Source organism: Panthera pardus, unplaced genomic scaffold (assembly GCF_024362965.1).
Source record: "Panthera pardus isolate Hobbes unplaced genomic scaffold, ASM2436296v1 HiC_scaffold_24, whole genome shotgun sequence".
NCBI lineage: Eukaryota > Metazoa > Chordata > Mammalia > Carnivora > Felidae > Panthera > Panthera pardus.
Genome location: NW_026526810.1, coordinates 133,959,097 through 133,972,821, shown reverse-complemented (window position 1 = coordinate 133,972,821; position 13,725 = coordinate 133,959,097). Strand labels below are relative to the sequence as shown.

The window sequence follows — 13,725 nt, the reverse complement described above, 5'->3', positions numbered from 1 at the left end:
TGCCTTTTGATCTTTCTCCCCCTCGAACTCATCTTCCGTGAACACGCAGTGTATGTTTGCTGCATGCCTTGACTTCTCCTTGTCTGTCTCCCCCACTGGACAGTAGCCCTGAGGACGGGGACCACAGGTCCTCTGTCTGTGCAGGGCCCCCCACAGGACCTCACACAGCGCTGGCACACAGCACCCTTTTGCTGAAGGGCTGGGTTAGGGGTGGGTGGAGACTCAAAAACCACAAGAATCTGCTCTCATCTTCCTTCCCGTCTCAGATTCCCAGCCGTGGCTGAACAACAGAATCGCCTGATGTGTGTTAAAATGCAGATGTCAGGCCTCATCCCCATCTAGTGACTGGAATCTCTGGGAGGGGCCCAGGAATCTGGATTGCACACAGCTCCATCGCTCCTGGCTGACTCTGGCCGCCCTGTTTGCCCCGGGATTCCTTCCCGGTTTAATTCCTAGCATTCTGCTGGTGGTCTCGTGACCAAGCTGGGGTTCTAGGGTTGGGGGTCTGGCTTTCTTGGTGCCACTTTGTCAACTCCGACCCTGACTGTTTCTTCTGCTTGAAACTCAGTTACATGCTCTTAAACCTGGGTAACAACTTGCCTCTGTTTACTTCCAACCCAGCAGCAGAGCCAGAACTGAAACACGTGACCAGAATATGAGAAGGCGTGCCTCTAGCATGAAAACAGGTGTTAGGAAAGGTGCCGGATTAGAATACAGACCCCCACATCCCGGACACCCAAGAGAGAAAGGTACGGTGATCTGATGGTAATCCTAATGTTAGGGAAGGAAGGTGATCTAAGGTTAACAGATGACAGGATGAGAAATCCAAAGTCAGTTCTGCAAAAACTGGGATCCGTTCATGATGTGAATGGGAGGAAGACATAAGAAAGCTTCAAAAAAGGGACCATAAAGGGAAGCCCCGGCACACCCCACAGGAAGAGTCGCCCTGGGAGGGCCTGGGATCTGGCTCGCCTTTCCTGAGGCTACTCAGCTTTGGACAAGCCCCGTGCCGGCTGTGCTGCCCTGTCCCTCAGCCCTCAGCTGCTTCGGACCTGTCCCCTCCCCGGCTGGGCAGTGGGCACGTCTCACATATCACAGGTGCAGTGCCCCCTTCGACAATAAGAAAGGGCACGTTTGCTGAATGAAACGAAGCAGCAGAGAACAGCAAACGATGGAGTGGATGAAAAGGGTAGGGGCTGTCAAATGAGGAAGAAAACAACCTCACAGATACCATGACGAGAGGAAGAAACCCCACCAGGGCTCGGGAACGGCACCCTGGGAGGGGAGGTGGGCGGGGGGTCAGGGAATCTCAGGTCACGCGTCACGCCTGGGGACCGCGTCGGGAATGGGGAGCCCACTGGCCCACTCAGAAGCAGGAAAGGGACCCGGGAGGCGGCTGGAAGGAGAGGGCTCCAAAATGGGAAATTATAACACAGCCCAGCACGAGACTTGGAGAGAGACCTTTGCGTCGGCCAGCCGTTCTCCTTTCTGCCAGTCCCACACGGACAGTACGTGCTCGTTGGAGTCATCCACGGCGCAGAGATTGCTTCCTCCATTCTGGAAGAGAAAAGGCATTCACAGGAAGACTACATTTGAGAATAAAATAGGTTAAAAGTCATTAAAGATCAACATTAATTTTATTTTTAATAAGGAGTCCATTTTGGCCAAAGAATACATAGGCACCACTTTGGGGACCTGCTTCCCTGGTCCCCAGGGGAGGGCAGGTGGATGTGGGGTGATGGAGGGACAGGAGCAGCAGAGAGGGGTCGGGGGTGGCCCTGCCTCATCAGTTCTATTAAGACCAGCCTGTGAAGGGGCTGCAGGACCCCCTCCTGGAGGAGCCGGTGCCCACGGCACGTGCAGCACACGTGTGTGACAAACATAGGCCGGGAGGCTGTGCGGGAGCAAAGCCTCCGGGGCTGAGGCTTGCGGTGCTCTGATGTGAGCACGTGCACGTGTGTGTGAATGTTAAGTTTCTGAAACGGCGGCTTATAGGGTGGATCTGTCGCATGGGCACATCCTGAGGGGCCTGGGAGACCATGAGTCCCCTCCAACTCCTGCTTAGGGACAGGCAGCCCGTGTGGGAATGACGGAGGCACACCGGGGCCGCCTACCAAGGGGCAGGTGAAATTCAAGGCCAGAGCCGGCAAAACTGCCCCCAGGAACACGCAGCCGGTGTTGCAGGGCCTCTGCCCATCACGTGTGCGACCCGAGGGGGTGTGTGTGACCTCTGAATGAGGGGACCTGGGACGCGGGACAGTTTCATCATGCAAATCTGTGCACGCACCCAGGCGGCTACGGAGCGTGTTAACCTCCTCCCTCTTCAACCTTGAGCTGATTCTCTCCTCCCTGGGGACGAGGACACCAGTACCCGCAGGGCCCATACTTACAGATTTTGAGAACGCGATACAGGTAACGGCTCGGTCAAAAAACCCAACTCCAATGACATGCAGTGTGTTCAGCGTCACAGAATCCCAGATGCGCACGTGTGGGGGCAATTGCTGTTGGGAAGGAAATACAGAGTCGCCCATTGTGATGGTCATAGATTTATCTTTACCTCGAAGCTGCAGGATTACTTCAATTCTGTCCAAACGAAAAGTCTTTTTCTGCATTTGAAGGCTCTGCCTTTTAACATAAATGCAACATTCCCAAATGGCTTCAGGAGATCAGGGCCCCTGTGGCCAACGTGACTTTAGGGGAGGTCCGCCAGGTTTTAAATTTGGAATAGCCAAGTCTTCATAACTATACCACAGGAGCTGATATTCTGACTGGTACGTCTAGATGCATCTGAGTTTTAGAAATGAAAAATGACGAGGAACCTGGAACCTCATATTCCTTTAAGTCTGTATTATCACTAAGGTATAAATTAGTCTAAATTCAGCAAGACGGTCACCACCCAATAGCGTTGACAGTTTAACATTCTCGGGCCTCACGGGAGCAAAACAGGCGATCGATCACGATCACGCACGGATGACATTTAGAATTGCCACGATTAGTTGCAAACGCTCTCGATTGTGCTCCAACGTGAACGATACTAACTTTTCTCCTTAGAGCCCTGAACAGATTAATCGGGAAAAGGACTGGCATTATACCAAGTTAGTGGACAGAGTGGGCTGAGGCAGTAGGCCAGGCTCTAGCCTTGACTTGGTCTGAGGAGCTGGCGTCTGCAGACAGTTCACCTGGACTGTCGGCATCGCCCAGCACGTGCACTGAAGGGCGGGCTCAGATGACTATCACGTTTTCCCCGGCTCTAAAGTTCGGATTCAATGTCAAGGCCAGAGACTGAAATACACTATGAATCCACTAGAGGGAAGAGCAAATCCTTTGCTACTCATGTAGAAGACTTTAAAAAGCCGTTTAACATTTTAAAAAAGGACGAAGGCCCTGTGCCATTTATGTGCATTTATGTAATCGTAAACTGATTTCCACTGTTCCTGTGACTTTTTTAAGTGCAGAATTTTCATGGGAAATAGCATAAAGTTAATATTTAAAATACGACGTTATTAAAATATTTTCTGAAAAGTTACGACGTCGTTAGAGTATTTTCTGAAAATTGGTAGCCAGCATCCGTGCTTTCTGGAAGAAAACACGCTGGTAAAAATGGAAATACTCCATGTCATTAGGTTCCTTTCATACACTGTGCAAGTAGAGATCAAAAAAGCTACAGGGGGTGTTGGTTAAGACATGGCAGCGACCACAGACTGCGGCCTAGAAGGAAGTGGAAGCCAGTTTCGCACTGTGCTCTATTTGTTAGAGCCCACTAGTTCCCTTCTGATTCCTTAAAATTCCAGCCGAAGTCTTGCTGAGGTGCTTATAAAACTTGTGCCCAAACTCTCTGGCAGCCTTTGAGGGTCATGTGCAGACTCGCGCTCCGGGGTGACGTCAGGAATTTGGGGCACTTAGGCAGAGGGTGCCTGAAGTCTGCTGAAGAGGCAAAATGCCCCATATCCGAATGCTATTCATTATGACTTTTACTTATTAAATGTGTACTTACTACGTTCGTGTTCATCACGTGTGTAAAGAAATATCTTAAGAATCGCTGAATTCTTAGGCAAGACCAAGGCTGTTTAAAAACTGGCCGAAATTAAGGTGAGTTCGAGGGGTTTTTAAGGTCACTGTAAGAAAATCCGCGACAAAAAAATTCTAATGAAGGGTTAAGAAGCATTCAGCTACTTTATAGCTAGGCAGGCTTAATCATCAGTGCAAGGTTTCCAGATTCTACGGAGTTAACGGTTTGTTATAAAAATACAAAAGATAATGCAACTCACTTTTCCATCCTTAGATGTACCAGCGACTTGTCCCGTGGCTATCGTGATCCTGTCAGGGTGAACTGCTAGGCTAAAAAGAGGGTATTTATAAAACAACCACGCTTTAAAAGTACGCTTTACTTTTCTCTCGGCCACAGAGTCTAGTCAAAACTTTAAATGTAGGAACTATATGGTACCTGACCTCTTACAGAGTCACCAGAGAGTCTCTGCGCACCCCAATGACCTTGGGCAGTTAGTGCCTATTTCATCCAGCCCTTCTGTCTCGAGAATTTCCAAACGCAAGGAAAAAGCAGCCTTTGCTTGGAAAATACCAACTCTACAACAACCTTGATTAAGTATGTTAAACAGCAAAAATACCTTTAAAAAAGTTTTTTTTTAACGTTTATTTTTTTGAGAGAGAGAGAGAGAAAGAGCGTGATCAGGGGAAGGGGCAGAAGAGAGGGAGACACAGATCGGAAGCAGATTCCAGGCGCTGAGCTGTCAGCACAGAGGCTGATGCGGGGCTTGAACCCACGGACTGTGAGGTCGTGACCTGAGCTGAAGTCAGATGCTCAACCGACCGAGCCACCCAGGCGCCCCCAAAATATCATCTTTTACCAACAGGAGTTTTACAATTGATCAGGGATCTAGGACAAATAGAAATAGGTAAATCCACCTGCTTTACTCCCTATCCTTCCAAAAGCTGTAAGTGGATTATGAATGAATTAAAATGAATGAATTACAGCAAGGCCAGAAATAAACATGGATATTTTTACTTTTATTAAATAAGATGACTGGGTGGCTCAGTCAGTTGAGCGTCCGACTCCGGCTCAGGTCATGATCTCACCATTTGTGAGTTCGAGCCCTGCATCGGGCTCTGTGCTGACAGCTCGGAGCCTGGAGCCTGTTTCAGATTCTGGGTCTCCCTCTCTCTCTGCCCCTCCCCTGCTTGTGCTCTGTTTTTCTCTCTCTCTCTCCCCAAAATAAACATTAAAAAAATTTTTTTTATATAAAGTCGCACATTAGAATCTACTAGCATTTGTGTTAAGAAGGACTCCAAACAGGGGTCTATGAGAACTATTTGCTTGGGTGACACGGTTGGGTACGCGGATGTGTTATAAGGACAAAAAAACTAGTCTGTAGTGTCTTCGAGAGATGGGTAGCTAGCAGACCACCGGGTACAGGCAACGTGGAACAGAAAGAGCTTTTCCAAAAGATCTTATTTCCTCAGAGCTCTTCTCCTCTCTTTAGTTACATCCCAGCCCCGACGTCTTTCCGCTGACGCTATTTCTACAGGGGTGAGGACTCACCACTTCACATCGTCGTTGTGGCCGGCGTAGTGCCTCTGGAGCTGTTCCTCGACGTTGTACAGCACCACCACGGAGGCGATGAAGTACACCGTCTCCCCCGTTGGAAGCAAGTACAGGTTGTTACGACAGTCGCGACCCCGGTACCCATAGCTTTGTGTACGTCAAGATAAACCCGATTTGGTTTAAGACCCGACAAGACATCAGCTTTATTCAACAGGAATGGGCAATAAAATTCCCTACGACTAATACCATCAATTTCTCTCATGTAAGTAACTTTAAACTGTGGGGTGCCTGGGTGGTTCAGTCGGTGAAGCGTCCGACTTCGGCTCAGGTCATGATCTCACGGTCCGTGAGTTCGAACCCCGCGTCGGGCTCTGTGCTGACAGCTCGGAGCCTGGAGCCTGCTTCGGGCTCTGTGTCTCCCTCTCTCTCTGCCCCTCTCCCACTCACACTCTCCCTCTGCCTCTGAAAAATGAATAAGCCTTAAAAATAAATAAATAAATTTTAAGATACTGGTAATTGATTTGTATATACCTTACTGAGTGAATTTTATTTTTATTGTAATCTAGGAGCTAAATCTTTTACTTAAAAAGTTTTTTTATGTTATGAAAGTACTTGTAAAAGGTGCAAACGACACTCCCACATACCTACGTAAAAGGTGAAAAATGTAGCTCCTCCTTGCCCCAACATCCCCAGCTTCTTGGGGATAATTACCTCCGTTAGGATTTTGGAATGTATACTTCCAAACCTTGAAAACTATTTTGAGAGCAAAACTTCACTTGAATTTGAGTGTGAAAAAATAATCTAACAAAAGTACCATTTATTTATTTGAAGTAAATTCCACTGTTTCACATCTTTTAAAATATGAACAGAGAGTAGGCCGAAAAAAATGTGCTTCGAATAATGTTTTCCAGCCGTGATTTACCCTAAAATTTAAACCATTATGGACCTAAAGAAGTATCACTTCAATTATCTGTGCCAAAACAGATGTTCTAGTGAATGCTTAGGACATCTGAATCTGAAAATATAAAGAAGATATTTTGGGAGAGAAACTTAGGTACAGATGAGAATTCGAGAAAGTTCCCAAAGAATATGAAACCATCCTTTCAAATAGTAATTCTTCCAGCTGATTACAACAGCACCAGTTTGAACCAACTTCTTAAGGGCGCCTGGGTGGCTGACTCGGTTGAGTGTCTGTCTGACTCTTGATTTCAGCTCAGGTCACGATCTCACGGTTTGTGAGTTCTAGCCCCACTTGGGATGCCCTCTCTCCCTCTCTCTCTGCCCCTACCCCTCTCGTGTTCTCTCTCTCTCAAAGTAGTAAACCTAAAAAAAATTTTTAAAAAATTAAAAAAAAATAAAAAAACCAACTTCTCAGAATTCATATTTGGGGCTTGGCATTAAACTGGTACTCAATAGAAATTTGTTTGAGGGCGAAGAGAGGATTTTTGTTCGTCTTAAAATCTGCATGGACTGGAAAGGTGGCCTCTGCAGAATTCCTTTAAAGTAAAATAAATAAAATAAGATAAATAAGGAAAACTAAAGTAAAAGTTAAAATAAAAACCCCAATGCTTCATTCACCCCTTTTCATAGGCTCGATTTCTTTGTCTTTCAGGTTTTTCTCTCTGGAAGCTCATTCACTTTTCTAAATCTCATAGTATGAAGGCTCCAGCAGCTTGATCTCAAGAACGTCAGTCATAGGGCTGACTCATTTCTGAGATTTACATTTGGGTGGGGGAGGCTGTTTCTTTTTCTTAAAGTAGCCTTCTATCTACGCCACATGTGGATTTTCTTTACGCCTGTATCTACTCCCTTCCTTCAGGACTGGGGTATTATTCCCAGTCTGATGTTACTCCTTCGATTAGTGTTGACCTTGCTGTTAGGTTCCCAGCGCTGGCCAGGCCCCCACCTGGTTTCGGGGGGGAATGCCTGTCCTTCCTTCCAGTGTATCACTCTTCGGGTTCAAAAACCTCCTGCCAGCACGGTTTAGTTCGATTTCTGACATTCTCATTTTCATAAGTTTGTAAGTTCAGTATCTTCCTGAGTTTCCATGCTGTTTCCGTGGGCCCCTGCGGAGCTCACTAAGCAGGTGGCAACTACCGTTACAAATAACCAGCTTTCAATTTCATTAGAATCTTAAACTCTACGCATTTGTGATTATTTTCATTCAGCTTGCTTTTCTCTTAGTGTTTAACTACCTTTATTTTTATAAAGTTTATTTATTTATTTTGAGAGGGAGAGAGAAAGCATGAGTGAGAAGGGGGCGGGAGGGAGGAAGGGAGAGAGGGAGAGAGAGGGAGAGAGAGAGAGAGAGAGAGAGAGAATCAATCCCAAACAGACTCATCGCTGTCAGCGTGAAACTCACAAGCTGTCAGATCGTGACCTGAGCTGAAATCAAGAGTCAGACGCTCAAGTGACTGAGCCACCCAGGCAACCAGCCCAGTTTTTAACTACCTTTATTCTGTTGGAAAGATTAAAATTCAAGCCAGAAAGAAAGTGATGCGTTTTCTCACGGCTCTTTAAAAACGAACAGACAAACAAACAAACAAAACCCCAACCATCCAGCCAATCCCATGAACGTTAATATTTTCTTGTCGGGAAATAAATGCATATGTATTTGAGCAAGAACCACCATCTTTCATTCAGGAATGATAGGTCAGTGTCCCCCTAGCCAGCAGCACTCACGGAGCCTATTTGCAAAGACACCGTACTGGGTTCTAACATATGGCCCATTTTGTTAAATCAAAAAAAAAAAAAAAAAATTTAAGTGTGGATAGACTATTTGCCCTAATCGGTGAATAAAGGATACACCCATTCCAGTTTCAGTCTCTTGGTGGGCAGCTCTACTTTTGCTTCCAAATTATAAGAGTCCACTTGATCTCTGGGCAGGTACATGGTCACAGGGCGTCCGCGAAGAAACATTTTTACGTATCCTTCTTCTACAACAAGAACAAAGACATCAGTAAGACGCCTCTGTGCCCGGTGGCTCTGAAAACAAATGTCTATTTTCTTTCTCCTCTTAATGTCCCAGGAAAGGGTCTAGCTACTCTTCACGTGATTTCTAATTAACGTGTTGGGGGTGGGGTTGGGGGGGAAATAACGGAAACCTGAAGTCGCACCATTTAAAACCAAAGTTTTCACTCTGTTTACGTTGGACGTGCTGCTTCCTCAAGTACGTGAAATACGTGAGAAATTGTAAAAGAGAGGGAAGAGCTAGATTCCATTGTTTTTCCACGAGAGACTCAGTGCTTACACTTGTCTTCGCCATCGGGTGGGGGGGGGGATGCCACCTCGCAAAATCACAACCAATGCAAAAAATCCACTTAGAGTTGTCAGTGATTTCCATGTATATACAATTCCAGTAGCGAAATTCATAAGGCATCTTTCGACACTTAGATCGTTTTGTTATATCGCAATGTAAAAATATACCTTTATGTATCTTATCCGCTGGACACATTTTTCGAGTGCAAACAACACAAAATCAGCAAGAGTGCATGCTGGGGTACACACAAGAAGGAAAATGCTCAAAGATAAGCTTGAAAGAAAACGGAAGGACTAAAGACCCATTAGGGGGAGATACTGAGAAACAGAAGCTTCTAGAACAAGCATTTTTATAATAAAATAACTTCTGACGTCTCAAGAAGTCATTACGGGGGCAAAAGTAAAACCCAGTAATACATCAACCTGGGACACGTGCAGTTTTAAAAAAGAAACGAGTTGGGGGTTTCTGCTCGCTTTCAGGATATAGTAAGACCAAGGAAAATGTCCTGTGAGTTCCTGACGAATTCGGTTAGAACTCACTGCAGATCCCAGGACCAGGCCTCCACGGCATTTAAACTGGGTCGCTCCAGCCATAGCGGCACATTAACTCGAGAGAAGAAACATCGGCGGAGGGGACATCGGTGAGGAAAAGTCACGAAATAACTATGGTGCCGTGAGCACCACATTTGCAAGTTACTTTTGTAAATCTTGCTCCTAAGGACCCTCAAATGCCGCATGCGAGCCCCCCCACCGCACACTAAGAGGCCGTCCCAGTTTTATGTTAGTGCACACGTGCATGTCAGGCCTCACATGCGTGTGATGCATTCTTCACGCCACGTATTAAGTCTGACTTTTAAGTAAGGGGCAATACACGCTCAGCCTGCGGACGGCGTGCCAGGCGCTCTGTTCCGTGGGCGCTCCATGAGGATGCCGCCACAGGGTCCGTCCTCCCCAGATCCGCCGGGACCAGCCGAGCAGAGGTCCCGGTACCCGAGGCTGTCTTGTCAGTGCCCCGCCCCGGGCATTTTATATTCTGCAGCCAAACCCGTCGAGGCCCCAAGTGGATTCCACCAAGTCCTTCCTCCACGCAATGTCCTCTGCCCGCCCTCTTACCTGCTGGATCCAAACGTCTAGCATCCTGCCTGCTCTCCCCTAAGTGGCCGCACCGGCCTTGAGTGCCCCACCTGGACCCTCCTGTCTGGCCGGAAGTGTCTCCACCGCCCTACACATCTACCCAGCTCCGGGCCCCTGCTCTTCCCCTCGCCCCAAACCTCTTCTCTTCTTTAGTCCCTCCCCCTAATCTGGGCTCATCGGACGGTGTGGCCGCCACACCGGCAGGACCTAGGAGCGCCCGGCAGAGGACAGAAGGGAGAAGAAAGCAGATGCCAGCAAAGCACAGAGCTGAGGACAAGCGGTTCCCTCAACTGTCTTTGTACGCGAGGAGGCACAGAACGTGGATGGGTAACAGGCTATGATGCCATCTCCACAGCACGGCAGAGCCCTCCGTGGCTGTAATAATCAGTGTGTGTGAAACACTGAGCGCACCGTAGCCGTGTGCTGGTTAAATCCTCGGGACCGAGGCTTACTTATCGCACAATGCTAAACCACTGAACGAGGCCCCCAAAAAGCCCTGAATTTTGCCTTGGCGTTGCTTTGCCCTGGAAATTTGGGCATTCTATGCCTAAGATCGAAACACAGCCAGGGAAGGCAATGGAATTTTCCAGGCAGGTTAGGACCACAGCACGCAGCCGCCTGCGGAGCGAGAGGCCAGCCGCAGCGGCACAGGACGCCAGGCCAAACAGCGGGACATCCAGGGCCGCCCTATAGCTCTCTTAGGGTTTCTACGAATCCTTCAGAGTTCCTGCAAAACCAGCTGGTAACCAAGCCAGATCGAATGTACAGCTACTTATCAAAACCCATCCAAGTAAAGGCGCAGGACTGCTGTTTAACTTCAGGTGCAGTGGCTTGTGTGATGGACACGTTTTCGTACGAGGAGAGTATCTGCTTGGCCGTACGGAAAAGGGTTCGGCAGCCTGGGTAGCAGCTTTGTTGAGAGAGCTGTGAGATTTCAGAAATGCCGCCTACCTTTGCAGTGTATCACCCGGCGTTTCCCTTGTGATTTCGGAGACAGGGACAGAAGCGCTAGATGAAGAGATAGCGAGAACTGCAGGAGGGACCTGGGGCAGCTAGCTCTTGGGGGGGGGGTGGCCCCCCGCCCCTGCAGAGGAGCCCGTGGGGGGCTCAGGACCTGGCTCCACAGGCATAGGGCGATTATGGTTTTCAGCGCGTGATTTCATGCTTCCCGAACAGGAAACGAATCCTAAATAAAGCACATGCCGCTACCTACGGAGGGCTGACTTTTACATCGGTTCCGGTTCTGAATCGAAGGGGGGAAAACCCAAAGTTAAAATGAGACGGGTTTGTTTAACGGGTGACATACCCGTCAACGATTTTGCATTTTCGATGCGCTTTTGAAGAAGGTTAATATCCTAACAATAGCATCTACCTTATTATAAAATGGGTTAACAAAAAGAAAAAAGAAAAGGTATATGGAAAGGTACATCATGAACTATTAGTTTGCAGTTTAGGAGACTGAAGGCAGAAAGAGAGAGTAAAAAAAAAAAAAAAGCTCCTTTTGGACAAAGTGACCACTTAACGCATCAGAGAGCTTTCCTATCAGAGGTGTTGCCTCGGGAGCCCCAGGGGAGAGGGAGGAACAAGAAAGGCCACACACGATCTTCAACCTAGAAGTTCAGCTTTCACACGTGTGGTGGCGTCTCACTCTTCCTCCTTGTTGACGCATCTTGAATCGGTCTTCAAGGGAGTAAGGGAAAGGGTCTAGTCTTTGCGACCAAGTTGCGGGCCGTGCCTGGGATCTGAGCCCCGACCTGTGGGCACGGGCTTCCTGGCCCTCAGCCTGTCAGCCCCGCCACGCAGACTCCGCATGTGACAACTGGCCCCCCGGAACCGCTCCGCGTGCGTCCCCCAAGTCCTGAGGGGACCGAGGGGCACGCGCACAAAAGTTGAACGGGACTTACCTGCGCTGAAGACGGGCTCCTTGGGTTTGCTGCGGAGACAAAACAGAAACAGGGTTTAGAGGGAGGCTGGTGTGGCAGGTGCTTAACCTCATTCATGAAAGACCCCCCAGCTCACCGGTGGCAGCACAGGCCGGTCGCGCTGATGCTGTGCCGGTGATTCTCGCTAACGAGAGAAACAAAACCACGCAACTGCAGAGCGGGACAAATGTACGTGAGAACGTCTAAAACCAGGTGCAAGAGATTGTGACCCCCGCTTTGCCGCCACAACTGAGCTGTTTATGAGAGCAGGTAAGTGTCTGCGGCAGGAAAACGTGCTTGGTCGGGATGCGAACGGCCACGTCTACACACGCAAAGGTTTGCTCTTCTCACGGATGATTGAAAGCACTTATTTAAAACCAGAAAGTTCCTGACGTAGGACTTGCCGACACACCCAGCTCCTGGCAGGGTGGCTACTGTGAGAAGGAAAAGAGGGAAAACATAAGGAATATCGGGGCCGCGGCCATCTCATCAGTGTTGTGGGGGCCCCACCGCGGATTTCTGCCGGGCTGGGACCACCCCACGACTGCACCCGGGAAACCAAATCCCCAGAGCATTCAAGGTCACGCCGCCGACGGACTAGGGACATCCCCAGGGGCAGGCTTCCCCGGGATGAGCTGGCATGAGCAGCCCCCAGGGCAGCAGAGCATGCGACCACTTCCCAGGACAAGCACCTGCCGGAAGAGGTCACCACCTGCCTGCCAGACAAGGGAAGGGACCCTCAGGCAGCCAGACAAGGGAAGGGACCCTCAGGCAGGGCAGGAAGTGTCTCCCGTTCAAACCCAGGTCTGCGAGACTCCGGTGTCTACACCATCTGCCCCGTCCACCCTGCTTCCTGGATTGCCTCCTGCTTTAAGACATGGAACAAGACCGACCAAGTAAACGAAACCCGCCCCCGAGAGAGCCACAGAGGCACACAGGTTGGTGTGTGCGCGTATTTTTCAAAAAGTACCTGAGCAGATTTAGTCCCGATGTTACAATTCTCCTCCAGTTTTTTCTTCAAATACATTCAGAAACACCACCAGTAAGAATCAGCCTTAACCCCAGCATATAATAAATAACATTATCAATATGTTGGACTTCCGGATAATTTGATGCAGTACCGGGGGTAAACTCCTGACCGATGCTTTGGAAGTGCTCGGCAGTCTGTTCAAGCTTTACGTAGTTGGGGCTGTTGCGGGCTTAGTTTTTGGGACTCTCGCCTTTGGTCATTGAAAACTACTCTGAGAGGGGTGCCTGGGGGGCTCAGTCGGTTAAGCATCGGACTCTTGATTTCAGCTCAGGTCACGATCTCACAGTTCGTGAGTTCGAGCCCTATGTCGGGCTCTGCACGGACAGTGTGGAGCCTGCCTGGGATTCTCTCTCTCCCTCTCTGCCCCTCCCATGCATATTCTCTCTCTCTCTCTCTCAATAAACTTAAAAGAAAAAATTTTTAAATAAAAGATATTAAAAAAAAACCTACTCTGAAAGCATGACACAAAACTCGAAGTGCCACACTGGCCTCGAGGCCCTAGTGCCATCTCTCCTGACAACTTTATTTCTTTGTCTGCATCTCCCTCTGCTGTCCCCTGGTCCACGAGTCTAGCTGCCCCATCGCTGGTGTCCCTCCCACGTGCCCGGAGCTCCTGTGACAGGTGACTGGCCTGGCTTCCCCTCCTCCTGGACACCGTCCCACGGCCCCCGTGTTGTCTGTGCTCCAAGCCTCTTCCCAGGGAGGCCTCTGACGCTCTGCAACGTCCTGGGGTCCTCCCGACACACCCTGTGCCCCAGCCAGTGACAGTTCTCTGCACGGCTCCCAGCAGCCCTCTCATGCTGTTCCTCACCCAGCGGCGG

The 13,725-nt window shown here is 49.0% G+C and overlaps 1 protein-coding gene across 4 annotated transcripts in view; it reads right to left on the bottom strand.

Annotated features, from left to right (window-relative positions):
- The window catches only part of EML1 (EMAP like 1), a 184,976-nt gene that overhangs the window by 25,000 nt on the left and 146,251 nt on the right, over positions 1-13,725 (bottom strand). For 3 of the 4 annotated variants that reach the window (XM_019462237.2, XM_019462238.2, XM_053889787.1), the window contains exons 5-11: positions 11,857-11,885; positions 10,904-10,960; positions 8,367-8,496; positions 5,558-5,707; positions 4,269-4,338; positions 2,391-2,501; positions 1,462-1,557 (exon numbers count right to left, since the gene is read on the bottom strand). In XM_019462237.2, coding sequence (XP_019317782.1) covers positions 1,462-1,557; positions 2,391-2,501; positions 4,269-4,338; positions 5,558-5,707; positions 8,367-8,496; positions 10,904-10,960; positions 11,857-11,885 — 643 coding nt within the window. The remainder of the gene's footprint in view (positions 1-1,461; positions 1,558-2,390; positions 2,502-4,268; positions 4,339-5,557; positions 5,708-8,366; positions 8,497-10,903; positions 10,961-11,856; positions 11,886-13,725) is intronic. The other variant, XM_053889788.1, reaches the window with a different exon arrangement.